This window comes from Lethenteron reissneri, chromosome 27, assembly GCF_015708825.2.
Source record: "Lethenteron reissneri isolate LAM-NWPU_2019-01 chromosome 27, ASM1570882v1, whole genome shotgun sequence".
NCBI lineage: Eukaryota > Metazoa > Chordata > Hyperoartia > Petromyzontiformes > Petromyzontidae > Lethenteron > Lethenteron reissneri.
The window spans coordinates 1,315,237-1,336,842 of NC_083805.1; the positions used below are offsets into that span (position 1 = coordinate 1,315,237).

A 21,606-nucleotide genomic window follows, 5' to 3' on the forward strand; every position below is an offset into this window, starting at 1 on the left:
GCATGTTGCACACATGTTACTAGCATGTTACACACATGTCACGAGCATGCTGCACACATGTCATTAGCATGCTGCACACATGTCACTAGCATGTTGCACACATGTCACGAGCATGTTACACACATGTCACTAGCATGTTACACAATGCCACGAGCATGCTGCACACATGTTACTAGCATGCTGCACACATGTCACAAGCATGCTGTACCCATGTTATTGGGTGCACGATGTAAAAGCGCCGCTTGGGCAGTGAGAGGTCCTCATGACTCTACGTGGCGGAATTTACGCACGGACGAGTGGTGGGGGCTGCTGGGGTGGGGGATAGGGGTGGGGGTGGTGAGGGGGTCACGGGGGGCTAAAGGGAGAAGTGGGTGACCAGGGGAAGGGGAGCAGCGTGCGCGTGACGAGTCACGTGTGCACGACCCCTTCTCCACTGCTGGATGTACCCGGCGCTGTGCGTGCCTTGCGGGTCCGAGCACTTCAAGCTCACCAGTGCGCGTTGGTGGAGCACACGGGAGCATAGAGAGCATAGCAAGTGCAGTATAACTGACGTATCCTGCTGCTGTGCGCCTGCAGCTCGTGTTGTGTGCACTGTGGGTCGTCCATCCGAGCACTTGCTCGGCTCTCGCCTGCCAAGATGTGACGAGATGGGGCGCGTTCCGGGAGATTGGATGATGTGTTTTTATTGTCGTTGAATGTGGGAGATGTGAAATCGTATGATTGTCCACCAGGTGTAGAACTCGATCGACCAGGATTGAGGCTCTTCTTCAAGCGTAACCTTGGGCCATCAAAGTTGCAAAAGCACAACAAACGAAGCACCGTGCAGCAATAAGAAGTGTCGACACGTGCCGATCGTGTGCATGATGATGTCAGCAGTGTCGCCACCAACACCAGTGACGGTGATCTGAACCGGTCCTGGGCCTCCCCTAGGTCGACTCAGCCCCAAATGAGTACTAGGTGTGTAAACATCGCCACTAGGGAGACAAAGGCGGCCGGGCATGGTGCTAGCCACCCACCCCCTCGTGTGCAGTGCGGGTCTTCATAGGTGCTCGCTAACAGCACTTGCCCCAACAGTCTGTTGCGACTACACGGGGATCTTTATCTTTTGTTTTGTGTGAGTGGGGTGTGAGTGGGGCGTGTGAATGGTTGTGTGTGTGATTGGATGAGTGTGTGTATGGAAGGGAGTGATTGTCCGATAGTGTGTGAGTGGGGGTGTACGTGAGTGGTTATGTGAGTGAGTGTGTGAGTGGTTGTGTGTGTGTGGTTGTGTAAGTGTGTGTGTAGTTGTGTGTGTGGTTGTGTGTATGTGTATTAGTGTGTGTGTGAGTGGTTGTGTGTGTGATTGGCTGTGTGTGTAGTTGTATGTGTAGTAGTGTGTGTGTGAGTGGCTGTGTGTATAGTAGTGTGTGTGTAGTAGTGTGTGTATGTGTAGTAGTGTGTGAGTGGCTGTGTGTGAGTGGGGGTGTGGCCTGACACGTGATGCCAGCGGAAAGGCATGTGTGTGTGTGTAGTAGTGTGTGTGTGTGTGCGGTTCGTGTGCACCCTGCAGGCTGAGCCAGTGCCACGACTCTGCCGCGGTGGGCACGCGTCTCAGAGCTCTCAGCCCTCTCAGCTCCCTCCCTCTCAGCTCTCTCCCCCTGAGCCCCCTGAGCCGTACCTCTCGAGCCGGGGACCCCCTTGAGGCACAGGACATGTCGCGAGTGGCGCTCCGCGTGGTGGGTCGACGCCTGACGGGGGCCGTGCCCAGACGAGGAATGAGCGCAGCGGCCCAGGTACGGAACGGGACAGGGCGACACTTGTGTGTGTCTGTGTGTGTGTGCGTGCACACGAGGGCACACGTGTGTGTGTGCACACGTGTGTCTGTGTGTGTGCACACACAGACACACACACGTGTGTGTGTGCACACGAGGCCACGCGTGTGTGTGTGTGTGCACACGAGGACACGCGTGTGTGTGTGGGCACGTGTGTGTGCACACGAGGACATGTGTGTGTGCACGTGGGAGTGTGTGTGTGTGCACGTGTGTGTGTGCTGTGGAGGAGGCTTGTGAAGGACGCTGCTTCTGGGCAGTTGGAGGCAGTCGCCCTCCAACAACAACAGAGGGCAAAGGAGAGACGCTCACAACAACGAGCGCAGCGCCGGGTGGATAAAGCACAGCAAGTTGGTACAGTAGGGGGGTACAGGTGGTGCATCGGCCACTCATCTCAGTCAGGCGACCTGTGGCACCTTGTGAGGGTCGCTGGCCCCCGAGATCCCTCCCTCTGTACCGCTAACGGCCGTGTTAACCTCATTATTAACCTCATTACTCGCCCCCTCGCTACTAGGCGAACCGCTGTTGGGTTCTTCACCCATGGGGTGAGAGCCGTCGCTCGAGGATTCCCCTCCCCCGCGGGTCCGCGTAATAGGCATGGTTAATTACGTACGCGCACACCCACACACAGCTCTGCGCGGCACTCACTCAATACAGACCCCTCACGTTAGGATCGCGCACCTGTATTATACACGTAGTGAACGTGCGCGCACACACGCATACAGCTCCACACGCGATACCCACTCTTGCGCCGCTCTGCGCAGCGCTCGCCGCCTGCTGGCCGCTTACGTTATGATCGCGCACCTGGGGTACGCCGATTACGCACGCCGCGAGCTTACGTACACACAGTACCACACGCGTTCCCACACGCTCACACTGCACGACAAGATCACGCGAGACCACGCTTCGCTATTAATGATTTATTACCTGGTAACTAATGTTGAATCAGTGGGTCGACGAGGCTGGCCTATTCCACTAAACCGGCACCTATTCCCTATTTATCGGCTATTATCCTACTTCACCTCCCCACTCACTGTTTGGCGCCCGCGGAGGTTCGCTGCTCCCTGCGCTAACAACGTACCTCGATGCGTCTCACGGACGTCCGGGTCGCTGGCTGGAGCTGCTGCTGATCCGCTGGCCTGGAGAGAAGAGAGCGATTTCCCCTCTGCGCTCCTCTATTTATCCTCCCTACCTCAAAGGGGATGCTGCGCTGAACCATGGGCTCGTGCACCCCGAGCCCGCGCACGGCGGTTCTGGGCGCTTTTGATCTGCTAATCAGTGAGCGGCGTTGGCGGCGTACATCCTAATTACTCCCTTACCCTTCCTAACAATGGGGCCTGCGCGCTCAAGCGTAATTATGCCGTCCCTCCGCTGCCGGTGCGGGGGTGCCTGATTATGCAGTTCAGATGCGCTGCGTGTTTTCTAATGATGCTCCTCCATCACAATGCTTATTCCCTCTGCCTGCCCCGTCGATACCGGCGTGTGTGGGGGGAAATGCGCCTCAACCGCGGTGGCCGAATGCCCCACGCCGCGACCACACCATATTAAGGCCGGTCGTAGCGCCGCGGCGCAACGTAGCACGGGGGAGGTCATCCAATTCCCTGATCGCCGGAAACCGTGAGAGTTGATCCCGATAAGGGTTTCTCGGATAAAAACCGGTCGGCCAGGCGACCTCCCCTCGGAGCTCTATGGGGGGGGGGGGGGGGGAAATGAGTGCGGGTGTGTTCATGTGAGGTGAGGTGAGGGAGACAAGGGGTCGGCTCCGTTGCTTGGTGGTGGCGAGGTCGGAGATTTGGCGCCTGCCAAACGGCTTCGTGGCGGCGGCATCACATAGCCCCCCGAGGTGCCAGTCCCCGTCCCGGGTTGACTGGAGCACCTCGCTTGGGCCGCGCCCACGAGGAAACGTTGCGGGGTCCGGGGGATCCGTCCGGACCTGGTGGCTGGCCTCGGGGCGGGTGGTTCCGTCCTCTGCAGCTCCTGCGGCGGCCTCCTCCTCCACTCAGCGGCTCTCCCCGTCCTCCGGCACCTGTGGGCTGGGGCACAAACTCGGCAGCGGAAGGGTCTAGGGCCCGTCGTCCGCGCCGTCTCCGGACTGGATCGGGGCGTCTCGGGGGTCCGGCGGGGCCCATGTAGTGTGCGAGGCCCCCCAACACGAGGGGTGCGGGTACTCCGGTAAAGCGGCGGACATTGACCACCGTCTCTCGACCCCCCTCCCCGCCATAAATTAGTACCGTCCAGGGGGATATCTGCCGCACCACGGTCCAGGGTCCCCGCCAGTAGGTCGTCAGTTTCCCCACCTGCCCGGCCCCGACGCGAGGAGTGTGTAGCCACACTTTAGCGCCTGTCAGGAATAAGGGGGGTTCCATGCGGGGTCGGGTGCCCTGTTCCTGCCGCCGATGCGCGGCTTCCCCTTGCGGGTATGCTCGGCCTCGGGCTTCTCGCAGGGTCTCCAACAGGTGTTCCACGGGGCGGCTTCCCTCCTCCGGCTGGGGGGAAGGGACGCCGAATAGCAGATCTGCGGGTAAACGAGACTCACGGCCGAACATCATTAAAAACGGGGTTTGTCCCGTCGACGTGTGTACGGTGGTGGCGTAGGCGAAAAGGGCGTAGGAGAGGTGTTCGTCCCAATCCCGTTGATTTGCAGCCGCCATACGTTTGAGTTTCCCCGCTAGGGTCTGATTCATGCGTTCTACCATACCATTCGCCTGGGGGTGGTACGCTGTGGTTCGGTCCTTCTGGATTCCGAATTCTCGGCACAGTGCCTGGAACAGCTCGGCCTCGAACTCGCTACCCTGGTCGGTGAGGACTCGTTCTGGGATCCCGTGCTTGAGTACGTAATGTTCCACGAATGCCCGGGCCACCACCAAGGCCGTTTTATCAGGGATGGCCACTGCCACGGGGTAGCGGGTGAAATACTCTACTGCGACTAGAATATACCGGTTGCCTCGATGGGATCGTGGGAATGGCCCCTGTAGATCGATCCCGACCAGCTGATTCGTGCGGCTGACGCGGAACGGCCTTAGGGGTACCTGGTATCGTGCCGGTTTCGGCCCGCACTGCTGACAGGCGCGGCAGCCCTGTACCCAGGCCGCCACGTCTTGTACCAATTTGGGCCAAAGATACTGGCGACGCAGGGTCTCTCGAGTGCGTCGTTCCCCATCGTGGCCCCCGAGTGGGTGGTCATGCACCAGCCGTAGCAGCTGGGGTCGCACCTGGGCAGGAACACAGATGCACCCCGGCTGGCCGGCCTCGGTTAACTCCCGTACCACTCCGTTCTGCACACACAACCGGGCATACAAACCGCTCCAGGGTCCTGGTAGGGCGCTCTTTTCCTCCCGCAGTGCCGCCTCCACTGCCGCCAGATCCGGATCTCGCTGCTGGGTCTGTCTCAGCTGCTTGTCGTTTAGGCCCGGGAAGGCGCAGCCGACGTCCTCCTGGATCCGTCCGATCGGGTCCCGAGCCGCGGGTCCCGCGCTTGCCGGGCGGTCGACGGGATCTTCAGTGCCACCCGTGAGGGCCTCTGTGGCGCACACTGCACTCTGTCTCGCTGGGGGGGGGGGTCAGTGGCCGCGGCCTCTCGGGGGTCCGTTGCCTGCCGGCAGCGTCCCCCCGTGAAACACGGGCAGGCCTCCTCCGCCCTCGTCTCGGCGTACACCGTGGGTCGCCTCGACAAGGCGTCCGCGTTTGCATGCGTCCGGCCAGCCCGATACTCGATTTGCAGGTTGTACTCCTGCAACTGCGCCAACCACCGGGCCATCTGCCCCCGCGGCTCCTTGAATGTAAGAAGAAACTGCAGAGCATAATGGTCAGTGCGTACGCGACATCTCCTGCCGTACAAATACGGTCGGAACTGTTTGCATGCGAAAATCACGGCGTACAACTCTTGGCGGGTCACGCAATAGTTCAGCTCGGCCCCACTCAAGGTCCGGCTGGCGTACGCGATGACTCGTTCCGTCCCATCCTGTACCTGTGACAACACCGCGCCCAGCCCGCTGCTGCAGGCGTCGGTGTCCAAAATAAAATCGGTGGTAAAATCGGGGAAAGCGAGGGTGGGGGCGTGGGTGAGGTGGTCTTTGAGAGTGGTGAAGGCCGTCTGGCAGGCCCCCGTCCACTGATAGGGGTGCTTAGGGGAGGTGAGTTGGGTGAGGGGGCGTGCAATCTCGCTGAATCCCTTTACAAATCGACGATAATAGGTGGCGAGCCCCAAAAATGATCTGATCTCCGTCAGATTCCTTGGCCGTGGCCACTCCACTACGGCACGTACCTTCTCCGGATCGGTGCGCACGCCTGCCTCGCTGACGCGATGCCCGAGGTACCCCACCTCGCGTTGTGCGATGTAACACTTACGTGGCTTGAGCTTGAGATGAGCCGCTCGCAGTCGCTGGAACACCTCTCGTAGCCTGGACCAATGCTCAGACAAAGATCTACTGAACACGATCACATCGTCCAAGTAAATCAGGCACTGTTCCCATTGCAAACCCCGCATCACCAACTCCATCAGCCGCTGGAACGTCGCGGGTGCATTGGTGAGTCCGAACGGGAGTACTCGAAACTCGAATAGTCCCATCGGGGTGGTGAATGCGGTTTTCGGCCGATCCTCCTCCGCCATCTCCACCTGCCAGTACCCGGACGCGAGATCGAGGGTGGAAAAATATCGCGCTCCGGCGAGGCTGTCAAAAGTGTCGTCGATGCGGGGTATGGGGAAGGCGTCGCCGAGCGTGACTGCGATCAGTTTACGATAATCGACGCAGAACCGGGTTGACCCATCCTTTTTCGTTACTAGTACCACCGGGGCTGACCAGGGGCTCGCCGAGGGCTGAATTATGTTATCGCGAAGCATGACCCCAACCGCCTCTTTGATCTGGGTGCGTTCGGGTGCGCCCACTCGGTATGCAGGGAGTTTGATGGGTCGGGCTGCACCGGTGTCAATTTGGTGCTTAACAAGGTCGGTCCGACCAACGTCCGAGTCGTGTTCGCTGAACACGTCGGCATACTCTCGCAGTAACTCGCGCAGCCGATCGGCCTCTCCCTTAGGTAAGTCCGCCCATGGTACATGTAACGCGTCGAGCAGGGGAACGACCTCGGCTCGGGGAGTCGGGCCGACTCGCCAGGCCAGGTCCTGCTCACCCTCAGGACGACCGGGGTCCTCAGCCCAGAGTGCGAACACCGAGTCGTTAGAGTGGCGTGCGTGCAGGGGGTGTACTGTGGCTATCGGGGTGCGCCGTCGCAGAATCGCTGGGGTATTGTGGGGGTTAAACATCCGCATAAACAATCGGTCCCCATCTGCGTTTACCAACGTGGCGGATCCCACAACCCCATACCGTTTTGCCAACTCCGGGTGAGGAGTTAGCATTACCTCCCCTGATGGTCGGAGCGCGGGGTCGGTGGGGGATGTTGCCACCGGCACCAGCATCTCGGTGAGCGGGCCGATGGTGACTGCCGTCGCCAGGATAGCGGCCACAGGTGCAAAGCGGAGGCGCGTTGGTTCTCGTCCCAGGAACGGTATCCACTCGCCGTTGCTCTCCACGGTGGCGCATCGCTGGCGGGGTTGCACGTTGAGTCCCAACCGTTCTAGGAGGTCGGTGCCTGCGATACACTCGTGACACAACGCACTCGACACGTAGAACTCCTGCGTGCACACCTGGCTGCCTATGCGGACCTCTAGGGTGGCTCTCCCCAGCAGCCCCATTCCGGCTCCGCTCGCAGTGTGCAGCGCGCGGTCCGGGGCCTGCAGGTGACGCACGTCGACCCCGATCGCGCTGCAGTGCGCTGCGCTGACGAGCGAGGCCACCGCCCCCGTGTCCAACAGGATTCGGGTACGCACTCCGTTAACCTCCCCTTCCACCAGCGACGTGGCTCCCGTGATCCCCGCCACCAGCTCCCATAGCCAGTCGCCAGGAGTCACCGTTTCCGTGGGCGTTGTTGCTGGAACCTGTGTGGAGATCACTCGCTCGCCATTATTCTCATTATCGTCTATTTGTATCGGGACCGCGTCGATTGCACCCCTAGTTGGTCCGTTGGAGTTTAACCCCCGCATCTGCCTCGCTCGGGTGATTTCAGGACAGTCTCTCACTAAATGCCCTCGGCGATCGCACATATAACATGCCCGAGGAGGGGGGGCAGCTCCATAGTGGGCCCCCTGCCCATTCCCTCCCCCCCCATTACGCCGCTGTCCACCCTCCGCCTCTAGTCGGGCTACCCTTCCAGATAACCCCCCTACCGTGGCGCGTAGGTCCCCCATTTCGGATCGGATGGTCTCAACGGAGGATTGCAGTTTGGTCATATTTTTATTCGTTTCCTCGCGTACCTGGGTTACCCTCTCACCTACGTGGGTTACCTTACCGTCCATTCGGTCTACCCGGCCAGCAATATCTCCAATGCCAGTCTGTAACCCGGCTACCCACCCCGGGGTCGTCTCGCTGGGTCTCTGTGGCTCTCTTTCCCGGCCCCTTACCGTCCTCGCAAGCTCCTGTTCCTCCTCCTCGTCTTCCGAGAGCAGGCTCGCAATGGCACGCTCTCGTCCCAGCCCCCGGAGCTGCGCGCGTTCGCTGTGAATTCTTTCACACTTACGTGCGCGCTCGACAAGGGTGTTAAAGGGAAGACGTGGGCAGCTCATGTCTGGCTGCCACCACGCCGTGCGAGACAGGTACCGCTGGATTCTCTCGGCGGCCAGTTCCTCAATAACATCAGTTGCGTACCCCGGGCGTGCGATCTTTGTTAACTCGCGCACATCCTCGGCGTAATCACGTAGATCTTCGCCAGGTTGGCGACGGCGCGCCTCTAAGGCCGATTTTGCTTCCTCCTCGTCATGCGTGCCAAAACGCTGATCGAGTCGGCGCATCAGCTCCTCTAGCTGTGTCTGTGCGCTCGCGGGTAACGCTTCTACAAAATCGGCTGCCCGCCCATCAAGATTCATATTAAGTTGACGTACTGCCTGCGCGTCCGTCCATCCATTAATTTCCTTGGCCCCTAAGAGATTGCGGGCGAATGCCTTCCACGAAGGGGCCCCCCGGCCGGTAAATATTAGTCTTATTTTAGCGTGAGGTAACGCGGGGGTCCGTACTGCTTCTGACACCAATTTGTGAGGGTCGCTGGCCCCCGAGATCCCTCCCTCTGTACCGCTAACGGCCGTGTTAACCTCATTATTAACCTCATTACTCGCCCCCTCGCTACTAGGCGAACCGCTGTTGGGTTCTTCACCCATGGGGTGAGAGCCGTCGCTCGAGGATTCCCCTCCCCCGCGGGTCCGCGTAATAGGCATGGTTAATTACGTACGCGCACACCCACACACAGCTCTGCGCGGCACTCACTCAATACAGACCCCTCACGTTAGGATCGCGCACCTGTATTATACACGTAGTGAACGTGCGCGCACACACGCATACAGCTCCACACGCGATACCCACTCTTGCGCCGCTCTGCGCAGCGCTCGCCGCCTGCTGGCCGCTTACGTTATGATCGCGCACCTGGGGTACGCCGATTACGCACGCCGCGAGCTTACGCACACACAGTACCACACGCGTTCCCACACGCTCACACTGCACGACAAGATCACGCGAGACCACGCTTCGCTATTAATGATTTATTACCTGGTAACTAATGTTGAATCAGTGGGTCGACGAGGCTGGCCTATTCCACTAAACCGGCACCTATTCCCTATTTATCGGCTATTATCCTACTTCACCTCCCCACTCACTGTTTGGCGCCCGCGGAGGTTCGCTGCTCCCTGCGCTAACAACGTACCTCGATGCGTCTCACGGACGTCCGGGTCGCTGGCTGGAGCTGCTGCTGATCCGCTGGCCTGGAGAGAAGAGAGCGATTTCCCCTCTGCGCTCCTCTATTTATCCTCCCTACCTCAAAGGGGATGCTGCGCTGAACCATGGGCTCGTGCACCCCGAGCCCGCGCACGGCGGTTCCGGGCGCTTTTGATCTGCTAATCAGTGAGCGGCGTTGGCGGCGTACATCCTAATTACTCCCTTACCCTTCCTAACAATGGGGCCTGCGCGCTCAAGCGTAATTATGCCGTCCCTCCGCTGCCGGTGCGGGGGTGCCTGATTATGCAGTTCAGATGCGCTGCGTGTTTTCTAATGATGCTCCTCCATCACAATGCTTATTCCCTCTGCCTGCCCCGTCGATACCGGCGTGTGTGGGGGGAAATGCGCCTCAACCGCGGTGGCCGAATGCCCCACGCCGCGACCACACCATATTAAGGCCGGTCGCAGCGCCGCGGCGCAACGTAGCACGGGGGAGGTCATCCAATTCCCTGATCGCCGGAAACCGTGAGAGTTGATCCCGATAAGGGTTTCTCGGATAAAAACCGGTCGGCCAGGCGACCTCCCCTCGGAGCTCTATGGGGGGGGGGGGGGAAATGAGTGCGGGTGTGTTCATGTGAGGTGAGGTGAGGGAGACAAGGGGTCGGCTCCGTTGCTTGGTGGTGGCGAGGTCGGAGATTTGGCGCCTGCCGAACGGCTTCGTGGCGGCGGCATCACAACCTCCTGGGTCTGCCCCGTGACCTCCTCCTGCCAGCGGGCGTTCGACACTTCAGGTGGTAGCCTCAACGTGCACCTAGCCTGGCACAAGCGTTGTGGTCACGTCACCGCTACTTAGTGGCGAATGGCGATTGTTGTTGTTTGTGGACGTGACTTTGCTGTGCAGTGTGTGTAGTGTGTAGTGTTGTGTAACGCGTGCGTGTGTGTACACTTGGTCATGGGCCGTGTTACACGTGTGTGTGTGCGGGCCTTCATATGTGCTGCTCGCTCACAGCACTTGCCCCAACAGTCTGTTAAGGCTACACGGGGGATCTTTGTCGGTGTGTGTGTACGTGGGTGTGTACAATGGTACACGAGTGTGAGTGTGTGTCTACAGTTGTGTTTCGATTTAAAGCTTTCGTGACTGCAGGGATTCATCTTCTTGGTTCTTTCGATAAAGTCACGTAGAATGGAAGTAATAAAATAATAAAAATAAAACATAATATTATGTTTTATTTTTATTATTTTATTACTTCCCTTCTACGTGACTTTACCGAAAGAACCAAGAAGATACAGTTGTGTTGTGTATACATGCACTGGTTGTTGGGCATGTGAGGGTATGGCTATTACGAGTCCACTGGCGATGTATACACAGTGTATGTATGGGTGGGTGTGTACACGTTGTTGTGTAAACGTTGATGTGTATATACTCGGGCACGGTGTGTACACGTGTGTGTGTGTGTGTGTATCCTGGGTCACGTGGTGTACACGTGTGTGTGTGTACACTGGGTCACGGTGTGTACACGTGTGTGTACACTGGGTCACGGTGCGTACACGTGTGTGTGTATACTGGGTCACGTGGTGTACACGCGTGTGTACACTGGGTCACGGTGTGTACACGTGGGTGCATTTACCGCACTAATCGTACGCGTGCGACGCGTGACCCTGTCCACGTGTGACCCTGTGCACGTCACCCTGTTGTACGCATGCGAAGTCTCTCATCTCGGCACAGACACCCCCTGCTGCTGCTGCTGCGTTCGTGTGAGTTGGGGGGGGCGTGGGGGATTCCGTCTCTGACCGCGGTCACTCCGTGACCTCTCGACCCGAGCCGAGGAAAATAAATTCTCGGTTCGCCTTCTCTGCCATCACCGCCGCCAGATGTAAAAAAAACAAATACTTGTATAGTTTTTGAGCGGATAAGATACACGTGTGTGTATATATATTCTGTAGTGTATTTGTAGACATTTGCTTGTCTGTTGTGTGACTTCTATTGCCCCACGAGCATGTGTCGCGTGTTACATGCATTCGCTGCTAGTTAGAACCCATTATCTTCGAGCGATGGAGGCGGAGTCCCCTTTCTGGACATTCGCAAGTAGCGAATACCGGCGAGCCTGGCACTGCTGATGAGGCACCGCCAGTCGAAACCGGCGCAGAGTTTGGCTCGGGACTTCTTGAATCGTTTGCTCTCTGCAATGATTTGCACTCCCAGAAGGCAGGCGGCACGGGAGGGGGGGGCTGATTGTCTGTGTAATTATTATACTTGGAGTGTTTGTTTGTTTGTCGAGATCCTGACGATGGTGAATGAGACGCATTGTGTTTGCTTATCTCTGTTATTTGATCACCACAAAGACAAAGATCCCCCATGTAGCCTGCACAGACTGTTGGGACAAGTGCTGTTAGCGAGTAGCACGGCCGCCTTTGTCTCTCCAGTGGCGATGTTTTTACACACCGCACCAGGTACCCATTTGAGGCTGAGTCGACCTAGGGGAGGCCCAGGACCGGTTCAGATAATCGTCACTGGTGTTGGCCGTGAGTGGGAATCGAACCCGGATGGCCGGGTTCGTCGCGCAGCATAGCGCTAATCCCTACACTCCCTGTACACACACACACATACACGCACACGTACACGCACACACACGTATAAACACACATACACACACGTATGAACACACACTCGTACACACACGTGTGTGTGTGCACGTTGAACTTCTTTGGCACCGTACGTAGCCAACCGCCCTAATCGGAGGTGCGGGGGAAGGACAAACTAAACACAAAGCAGTTCTCAAGAAATTAGTCTTCAATCGAGATTTAAAATCGTGATCTATTGCGCCCCCACTCCTCCATAAATGGCTTTGGTTAAACTAACATAAAGAATACATCACTTAGTCACTCCACTGCTGGATGATGACGGCCTTCTCACGCCACGCGGGTCGTGGGCTCGACTCGGCCTCCGCGCTGTTGGGTCGGTGAAGGCGTGCGCAGCGTTCGACGCGGGAGCGTAGAAGTACAACACAACCACGGGTGTTGCTGCACTGAACGACGGCCTTGGTACGGGGCACGGACCACGTGGGCTCGGCGGCTAAACGCCGAAGTCCTGCGGGAGCCCGACTGCTCCTGCTCCTGTGGTGCGGCGACTTCCCTGGGGTCTCACGGTGCCACCGCCGCTGTCACTGGCTTCTCGGGGGGTGTGGGGGGGTCTAGAGCATTTGGCTACTGCTATGAATTTACACGTGACGTTGACAAGCCACTTGGGTGAGCTTTCATTTGTGGCCAGGTCGCTTCCGAAAAAGCTAAGCTACATAGCTTGGCGCAGTTTACCTGGTTAAAAAAAACAAAAATCTAAGTTTAGTTTGTCACCTGTGATCAGCAGCCTCACCTGGGCTGACCCATGCTGGTGAGCTCGCTGTGCAGGTACACGTGCGTGATGCAGCACACAGGTGACCCGCATGCCTCTCCACCTCCAAAGCCTTTCATCTCCCTCCATCTATCATCCCTCTATCATGCCTGCCTCCCTTTGTCCCTTCCACTTTTCATCCCTTTCGGTCTCCTTTGCTCCCTCCCCGTAGCCTTTCACCCATCTCCCTCCCACTCTACATGCCGTGTGGGCGAGTGCGGCGCTGGGATCTCGATGAGACGCTATATTCCACAAATTCCGAAGTCACTCGGGGTGGGAGCGGCCAGGTCACAGGGACGGAGTTAATTAACCCGGAAGGGCGACCGTGGTGCGGGGTTGGGTTTGGGGTTAGAGGTAAGGCGAGGGCTACAATTATTTTTAATCGCGAATCTGCATTCCACAAGACCCGCTGCCGGCCTTCTGAGGGAGCGGTGGCGCGGAGGTTTGGTGCGAGGCAAGGCCGTGTCCGCTCACTAATTCTCCACGATTCTGTTTGGGTTTCATCGCGGAGACGGAGCGATGAAATCGGCTCGCGCGCAGGAGCCAGGACGAATCGTCGCATCTCGAGACCGTGACGCGAGATGGTTGCGGAACGGGGGAGGCCTTCATCCAGCAGTGGACGGACCGTGGTGGCAGCAGCTCCTCGAGTTTTGCCACCTTAGGCACAACTCCGTGAGGACCTGGGAAAACTGGACGAGTCACATAGTTGTCTCTGTGAACGTCTAACCCACGCCGGCTCCTCGGGAACGGCAGTAAACCGCCGTGCGCGAATCCACGGGGAATCCGCCCGAGGGGGGGGGGGGGCTGTGCCCTCGTCTCCCTGGCGAACTGGGTTCGTCTTTTACACTCTGTGCCAATCGGCCCCCTCAACGATCGCGCGCGGGGCGTTGTGCAACGCGATTCCGCTGGGCGAGTTTTGTCCGTCGCGTGATGCACTCGGGGCAGCGGAGGTGGGGGGGTGAAAGGGTCCTTTGGGGTCGTGGCGACATCGCGATCGGTGTCGCTCGTTCTAATCTGCTGCCCGCGCGCTCCGCAACTGCCTTCCCCCAGCTGTCGAAAACTGAAACTGTTTTTGTTTTTTATATTTTACCAGGTAAGGGCCCACTTAGCTATGTTCGCTCTTTTTTTCAGAAGCGACCTGGCCAACACGAGCGATAGCTCGACGAAGTGACTCATCGTCATGTGGACATTTATAGCGGATAAATACGCGTGATGCTCATTCTAAATGTGGAGGGAAAACCCGGAGGACCCAGAGAAAAATCCACGCGACCACGGGTAGAGAGAGACACACACAAACTCTAAATATACAGCAGCAGGCGTCAGGGTCGGGATCGAACCCACGACCTCCTGCACACCAGGCGAGAAAGTTAACATCTCCTAGCCAGCGTGGCACCCCCCCTCCCCCGTCCAGGCTCCAGCAGTGGTGGGTGATCGTGCCTCGCTGGGTATCGATTAACGACTCCACGCAACTCCACTGGCCCCCTAACCTCCGTGCGTGCGTCCTTGTCACCGTGGTTTTTTTTGTCTGTGTGGTGGCTGTGCTGTAGCAGAAAAAAACAACAACCCCCACTCGCGTAACAGTGCGAGTGCAGATGCCACAGAGGCAAGTGTTTGCGTAAACACAAATATACCGCACAGCCTCTGTGCATTATGCAACAAATCATCAGCAGTTCCTGAAAGAGTGCATTGTTGGACCTCTTGTCCTCAGTCGGTCACATTTGCTCAAATAAATGTTGACGGTGACCTAGGACGAGTGGCGACCACGGTGCGCCTCTTCGGGAAACGCCGATGGTTTATTTTCGTACAATGCACACGTGGCCGCTTGCTCTATACGCGTGCCGTGTGCGAGCCAGATGGGCTGTTGTGGGGCGAGATTGTCAGAGATTGGGAGGCCTGTTCATCCAGCGGTGGATTGATTGTGGGCCCCATGGGTGTCAACCGGGGGCACCTTTGCCCCCCGTTCCACCTCCGTGGTAAAGGCTTCCCCGACGATGGTGTGACGAGAGTGTGAAGGGCGATCCCGGCCGTGCCAAGGTGACCGTGTGTTGGTGCAGGGTAGGAAAGCGCTGAGTCGGCGCAATCTCAAGAACGTGATCCCCTCCTCCCCCCCCCCCCCACACTGCGACAGATACAGCCCGAATGAATGATTGACGCGCTCGGTCAAGCTTGGCTGATGAGTTTGTGCGTGGGCGCGGTTTAAATATAAACGTAGCCGCCACAGTTATTTTACCCACAAGGCTCCAGTGTTTGTCCAGGGTTTTTTTTTTGGTCTCCCAGAGGGATCTGGCCTGGGATGATTGTTTTAAATCCACTGCTGGATGAAGGCCTCCACGCTCGGGGTCGGGCTTGGGGATTGTTCGACCGCCGTTTGAGGACGCTTGCCGGCGTGCGTGTGGGGTCGGCCTCCTCCGTAGGCGGCGCCGGCTTTAACAGGCGGTCGCTGGCGGCACTTGCCCCGACGGTCTGTTTAAGGCTACACGGGGAATCTTTGTCTTTGTGGCGGGGGGCGCAGCACGGGATGAAGGTGGCGGTGCTGGGGGCGGCGGGGGGCATCGGGCAGCCGCTGTCACTGCTGCTCAAGATTAACGAGCGCGTGTCGCGCCTTGCGCTCTACGACATCGCTCGTGCGCACGGTGTCGCCGTCGACCTGGGCCACATCAACTCGCACGCCTCCATCTCCGGTGCGGACGTACGCCCACATCGACACCAACGCCAAAACCACGACCACCATTGCCGCCACCGATACCAGTACCACCAACACCGCAGACACTGCCAGCACGGCTACCACCACCACCTCGACTACAATTATCACTGCCACCACCTCTATCACCACCACCACCATCACCGCTGCCATCACCAACACTGTGATCACTACTATCTCTACCACAATTACCACCGCCATCACTACCACGTTTACCGCCACCAGCTCCACCACCGATAACGAGAATGGTGATGCTTGTGGTGATGGTGGCGATGATTGATGGGAGTAATGTTGGCGGTGGAGGTTGTGGCGGCAGTTTTGATTATTAACAATGCTAGTGTAATAATGACGGTGGAGGCGACGTTAACTATGATGATGATGATGGTAAAGTGAATGACGATGATGAAGACCAAGATGATGGCGACGGTTGTGATGCTCCGCAGCGCACCAGGGCGCTAGTCAGCTGAGCGAGGCGCTGGACGGGAGCCACCTCGTCGTGGTCCCTGCGGGGGTGCCCCGGAAACCAGGTAACGACGACACGGCACGACGGGCACCGCACGCGGCACACCGAACCGTCGCGCACGTTTCTCAGTCTCGGCGTTACTCTCGGTGCCGTGCCGCCATGACCCCCCACATCTCCCACACCCCCCACCCCATCTCCTTCGCCCCCGGAAGGGATGACGCGTGAGGACCTCTTCACCATGAACGCTCACATCGTGGCCGAGCTGGCGGAGGCGTGCGCCATCACGTGCCCCCAAGCGCTGCTCTGCATCATCTCCAACCTGGTGAGCAGCCGGGATCACTTCTCATCTTAATTATCAATCATCATCTTCAACGGGCCGAGCCAGCCGAACATTTCTTCATCATCGTCGCCATCAGCCGTGATCTTGGGATGACGAATCCTTTCACCTCCGCGCGCCGTTCCGCCCCGGCCAGGTGAACTCCATGGTGCCCATCGCATCGGAGATCTTCAAGAAGCACGGCGTCTACGACCCCAAGCGGATCTTCGGGGTCACCACCCTGGACGTGGTCCGGGCCAGCGTGTTCTTGGCCGATCTCAAGGTCGGTGCGGCGTGGCCCATCGGCTCCCGGGACGCCTCTCGCACACACCGCCGCCGGCCCTTCCGTGTTCCAGAGCGATCCGCGGAAGCGGATTCCACAGAACATTTTCCCCCCGAGATCCCTTTCGATTAACGCCCAGCAGGACGGGCGGGCTGTGTGCGCAGCAGCAGCAGCAGCAGCTTCTCGCCTTCCTGCCGCATTGTAGCCGATCGGCCAGTCTCGCGTGTGGGGTGGGGTGAAGTGTGGGTCCTCCCGCCTCCTCCAGCACGTCTGGCCAGGAAGTCGACTGAATGCTCCCTAGAGGGGCTCTCTAGAGCTCCCTCTCATGCAGGCCCCGTCCACCAGCAGCGGCGTGAGCAGACACTTGCAGGGCTGCACTTTTATCTGCTACAGAGTGATGTTTGTCGCGTGATATTTTAATTCTAAGTGGGAATTAATTTACATTAAGCGCAGAAACTTGAATGTGACATTTTGTTATCGAGCCACTGGTTGGCGATCAAGCTGATATCGACTCACTGCACTCAATCATAACTGCGTTCCTATACAAGTCTATGGGTCCCTGTGCGGGTCTATGGGTCCCTGTGCGGGTCTATGGGTCCCTGTGCGGGTCTATGGGTCCCTGTGTGGGTCTATGGGTCCCTGTGCGGGTCTATGGGTCCCTGTGCGGGTCTATGGGTCCCTGTGTGGGTCTATGGGTCCCTGTGCGGGTCTATGGGTCCCTGTGCGGGTCTATGGGTCCCTGTGTGGGTCTATGGGTCCCTGTGCGGGTCTATGGGTCCCTGTGCGGGTCTATGGGTCCCTGTGTGGGTCTATGGGTCCCTGTGCGGGTCTATGGGTCCCTGTGCGGGTCTATGGGTCCCTGTGTGGGTCTATGGGTCCCTGTGCGGGTCTATGGGTCCCTGTGCGGGTCTATGGGTCCCTGTGCGGGTCTATGGGTCCCTGTGCGGGTCTATGGGTCCCTGTGCGGGTCTATGGGTCCCTGTGTGGGTCTATGGGTCCCTGTGCGGGTCTATGGGTCCCTGTGTGGGTCTATGGGTCCCTGTGCGGGTCTATGGGTCCCTGTGCGGGTCTATGGGTCCCTGTGTGGGTCTATGGGTCCCTGTGCGGGTCTATGGGTCCCTGTGCGGGTCTATGGGTCCCTGTGTGGGTCTATGGGTCCCTGTGCGGGTCTATGGGTCCCTGTGCGGGTCTATGGGTCCCTGTGCGGGTCTATGGGTCCCTGTGCGGGTCTATGGGTCCCTGTGTGGGTCTATGGGTCCCTGTGCGGGTCTATGGGTCCCTGTGCGGGTCATTGGTGATCGGGCTGAGACCATCAACTCGTTCGAACCCGGTTCAGTCACAGGCAGTTGAAACCCGGATCTGAACCCAGGCTCTCAGCGTCTCCAACCTCTGAGCCAGCTCGTTTAGTAGCGATGCGTGTTACGTGGTCACTGCGTGCTGCCTTCCTGGTGTCTCAACATCCCTGTGTCTCTGTGTGCCATCTCCCTGTGTCATCTCTGTGTGCCGCCTCCGCACACACAGGGACTGGACCGGTCGGCGGTGGAGGTCCCCGTGGTCGGAGGTCACGCAGGAAAGACAATCATCCCCCTCCTGTCCCAGGTGACGACAAGGGCTGGTGGCGGCCTGCACACGGGTGTGGTGTGGCCTGGTCGGTAGTGCGGCGTGGTTCACGGTGTGATGTGGCTGTTGCTGTGGTGTGGTTGATAGTGTGGTGTGGCTGGTTGTGTTTGCGGTTGTTAATTTGGGGGAGTGTGGTTAGTAGTGTGATGTGGCTGTTGCTGTGGTGTGGTTGATAGTGTGGTGTGGCTGGATTGTGTGGGGTGGTTTGGTGGTGTGGTGTGGCTGGATTGTGTGGGGTGGTTTGGTGGTGTGGTGTGGTGTGGCTGGATTGTGTGGGGTGGTTTGGTGGTGTGGTGTGGTGTGGCTGGATTGTGTGGGGTGGTTTGGTGGTGTGGTGTGGCTGGATTGTGTGGGGTGGTTTGGTGGTGTGGTGTGGTGTGGCTGGATTGTGTGGGGTGGTTTGGTGGTGTGGTGTGGTGTGGCTGGATTGTGTGGGGTGGTTTGGTAACGTGGTGTGGTGTGGCCGGTTTTGTGGTCGAGTCCTTTCTGGTTTGTGCCGCCCACACCACACTACACCACAGCAAAGTCTCCTTTTCTCAGCATCGTCGCACGCACCTTGTGATAGCGCCGCCCGCCCACCACGCACACACGCGAGTAACGTGGCGGTGCGGTGGCCCACAGAGCTTGCCCAAGGTGGATCTCGGTCAGGATCAGATCGAGATGCTGACCTCGCGCCTGCAGGAGGCCGGCACGGAGGTCGTGAAGGCCAAGGTCGGGGAAGGTGAGCGAGGCGTTGCCGCCGGCTCGGCGATTGTGTCGCGAGATCTCTCGCGACTCCTTGGGTTTTCCTCGCGACGACGTTTAGTCCAAGCGACAATGGTAATCGTTGTGCCTCCCCGTGCGCCAGGCTCGGCGACGCTGTCCATGGCGCACGCGGGCGCCCGCTTTGTGTCGTCGCTGCTGGAGGCGAGCGACGGGCGCAAGGGCCTCGTGGAGTGCGCCTTCGTGCGCTCCGAGGAGACGGAGGCGGCGTACCTGTCCACGCCGCTCCTGCTCGGGGTGCGTACACACGTACACGCGCGCTGAAAAAAAACATCAGTATTGGTGGAGACGAGAAAGAGCGGCTGGAGTGGTTCCTGACTGGACCACCTTTTCATAGGTGCGCCGTGCCGGTCTTCAGAGGTGCTCGTGAACAGCACTTTCCCCCAACAGCTTGTCGGGGGGGGGGGGATCGCTGGCTTTACGCGTGCGTACGTGTGTGCGTGCGTCTCCGTGGCGACCGGAGGCCGATGTTTTACCTGCGGCTTCCGCCAGTGCCGCCACTGGACGGCGTTAAACAAATCTCAGTAGAAGCAACAGGACTGGGACCTACGGAAATATTGACTCTGGGTCACAAAGCAGACTGCCGTCTATGCCAATTAGCGGCGACGATGATGGCGACGATGATGAATCGGCTTGCGCTGCGCGCCGCTGAGAATCAGGAGGCAACGATCGTTTTGTGTTTGTTTTGCTTTGCACGCGCCAAGTGAAGTCCGTTTAGTAGAGACGCAGTGGAGGTGCAAAGTCACGCGCGGTGGCGAGAGCAATATCTGAAGCGGTCCCGCGCCGACCGGCGTGGCGACGTACGTTGGGATGCCGCCATCCAGCAGTGGCTTGACGAAGGTCGCGGCGTTGCGTGTTGCAGAAGCGCGGCGTCGAGAGGAGCATGGGCCTGGGGCCGCTGTCGAGCTACGAGGAGAAGCTGCTGCTCGCTGCCGTGCCCGAGCTCAAGGCGGCGATACGCGACGGCGAGGAGTTCGCGCGCAACTTCAAGTAGCGTCGCCACGATGACCGCGGCGTCGTCACGGCAAACGACGTCGCTCCGGCCTCATCGTCGCTCCGGCCGCATCATCGCTCCAGTCAGCCGCATCGTCGCTCCAGCGGCACCATCGCTCCAGTCAGCCGCATCGTCGCTCCAGCGGCACCATCGCTCCTCTCCTTCGGACGACGGCCGAAAGCCGGGTGGCCGTAGAAATCCAAGGAAGTGCCGATATTCACTTTACAAACAGAGCAGCAGCAGCCCGTGAGAGAGTTTGGATCGGTAGCGATTATATCCGTTCAACGGTAACAAAGATGTTTACGCGTTTTGGTTTCAAAGCCCATGGCTCTCGTTAATTCTAATGAACCATGGGAAGCGGAGGGGGGGGTGCAGGTGCTGTTGTTCCGTCGCTAGCTGTGATTGGTGACCCTTTGGGCAGTTCCACAATTCTGGACGTACGTTTCAGACTAATTTCGCTTGGGGGCAATCCTTAGTACAATTATGAAGTGGCCTTTTTTACAGGGGACGGTAGGAACTAATTCTCACGACATACGGCAGGGCCCGGGCGTACTCGGGACGACCTTTCTCATCCCACGCTGGGAACGGTGGTGGTGCTGGTGGTGGTGCCTGCAGTTTGTTGATGCGTCAGACCATCGACGACTCTCCCCGTAAACAAGCCACGCGGCCCGCGGGCACGAACACGGGCCACAGGGTGGCTGGCAGCAGTGCAGGGGGTGACGCTCGCACGCCGACTGGCAGCAAGAAGGACCTGGGTTCGGTTCGTGACACGGGCACCTTTCTCTCTGGAGTTTGTATGTTCTGCCCCTGTCCTACGTGGGGTGTTTCTCTCGATTCTTCGTTTTCTGCCCAGAGTAAAAAAACAACCCCATACAATGTAACTGGTTTTTGGCTAAACATCCCCAATGGTTAAAAAAATTCAATGTGCACTGCAAATCACTCACTGGGATCCCACACAGCAGCAGTAGCAACATTGCCCCCCGACTGTAAAAACTTAACAGGATGAACTTAAAAAAATCAAGAGACTCAGCGAGGCTTTCCTTGATAAAACAGGCAGAATAATAATGACTTAAAAATGATGCCCCACGTGTTAGAATGCGGATCAATCTGGAAGTTTGACACTGTGGTTGCCTACTTTGTGGAACTGCCCAATTATTAATGTGAAGCCATCTGGCAATAATTTAAAGTGCCATACTTAGATGTGGAGGGGGGTGGGAGGGGGTGTGGGGGGTGGGTGTGAGGGGTGGAGGGGGGGGTATATTGGGGGGGGGTAGGGGGGGGGTATGGGGGGGTGGAGGGAACTTCACTGCATGTGCCCCACGCCATCAGCTCGATCTGCACCGACGATCACCGCGCGCCGCTATCGCCCCCCGGAGTCGCGCACGCTGGGTTACCCGTCGGAAGAGCTGCTAAATATTTATCCTTGTTCACTGAATCCCAATTGCATTTACGTAAAAAAATGCATTAGGCTCGTGTAAATATTTCTGCTCGGTATAAACACGAATGTCGACTCCACC

The 21,606-nt window shown here is 58.5% G+C and overlaps 1 protein-coding gene across 3 annotated transcripts; it reads left to right on the forward strand.

Moving 5' to 3' along the window:
* The first annotated feature begins 1,213 nt into the window (after window positions 1-1,213).
* On the forward strand, window positions 1,214-21,294 carry MDH2 (malate dehydrogenase 2). Of its 3 annotated transcripts, none has more exons than XM_061561030.1 (9): window positions 1,214-1,772; window positions 15,463-15,631; window positions 16,095-16,178; window positions 16,327-16,436; window positions 16,588-16,713; window positions 18,235-18,312; window positions 18,955-19,054; window positions 19,181-19,332; window positions 19,958-21,294. In XM_061561030.1, exons 1-9 carry the CDS (start codon window positions 1,692-1,694, stop codon window positions 20,087-20,089), a joined length of 1,032 nt encoding a protein of 343 aa, XP_061417014.1. In that variant the 5' UTR covers window positions 1,214-1,691; the 3' UTR covers window positions 20,090-21,294. The 3 variants fall into 3 exon arrangements, with proteins under 3 accessions (XP_061417014.1, XP_061417016.1, XP_061417015.1); XM_061561031.1 differs by lacking the exon at window positions 1,214-1,772 and adding an exon at window positions 10,195-10,353; XM_061561032.1 differs by lacking the exons at window positions 1,214-1,772; window positions 15,463-15,631; window positions 16,095-16,178 and adding an exon at window positions 10,066-10,088 and having other exon boundaries at window positions 16,326-16,436.
* Window positions 21,295-21,606: the final 312 nt, after the last annotated feature.

What these genes read in the sequence shown, in the direction of transcription:
- MDH2 (XM_061561030.1), top strand. Translation starts at nt 1,692, where the DNA reads ATGTCGCGAGTGGCGCTCCGCGTGGTGGGTCGACGCCTGACGGGGGCC. An exon ending in CTCGCACGCCTCCATCTCCG is followed by an intron (nt 15,632 to 16,094) that starts GTGCGGACGTAC and finishes GATGCTCCGCAG; the next exon opens with CGCACCAGGGCGCTAGTCAG. An exon ending in TCTGCATCATCTCCAACCTG is followed by an intron (nt 16,437 to 16,587) that starts GTGAGCAGCCGG and finishes CGCCCCGGCCAG; the next exon opens with GTGAACTCCATGGTGCCCAT.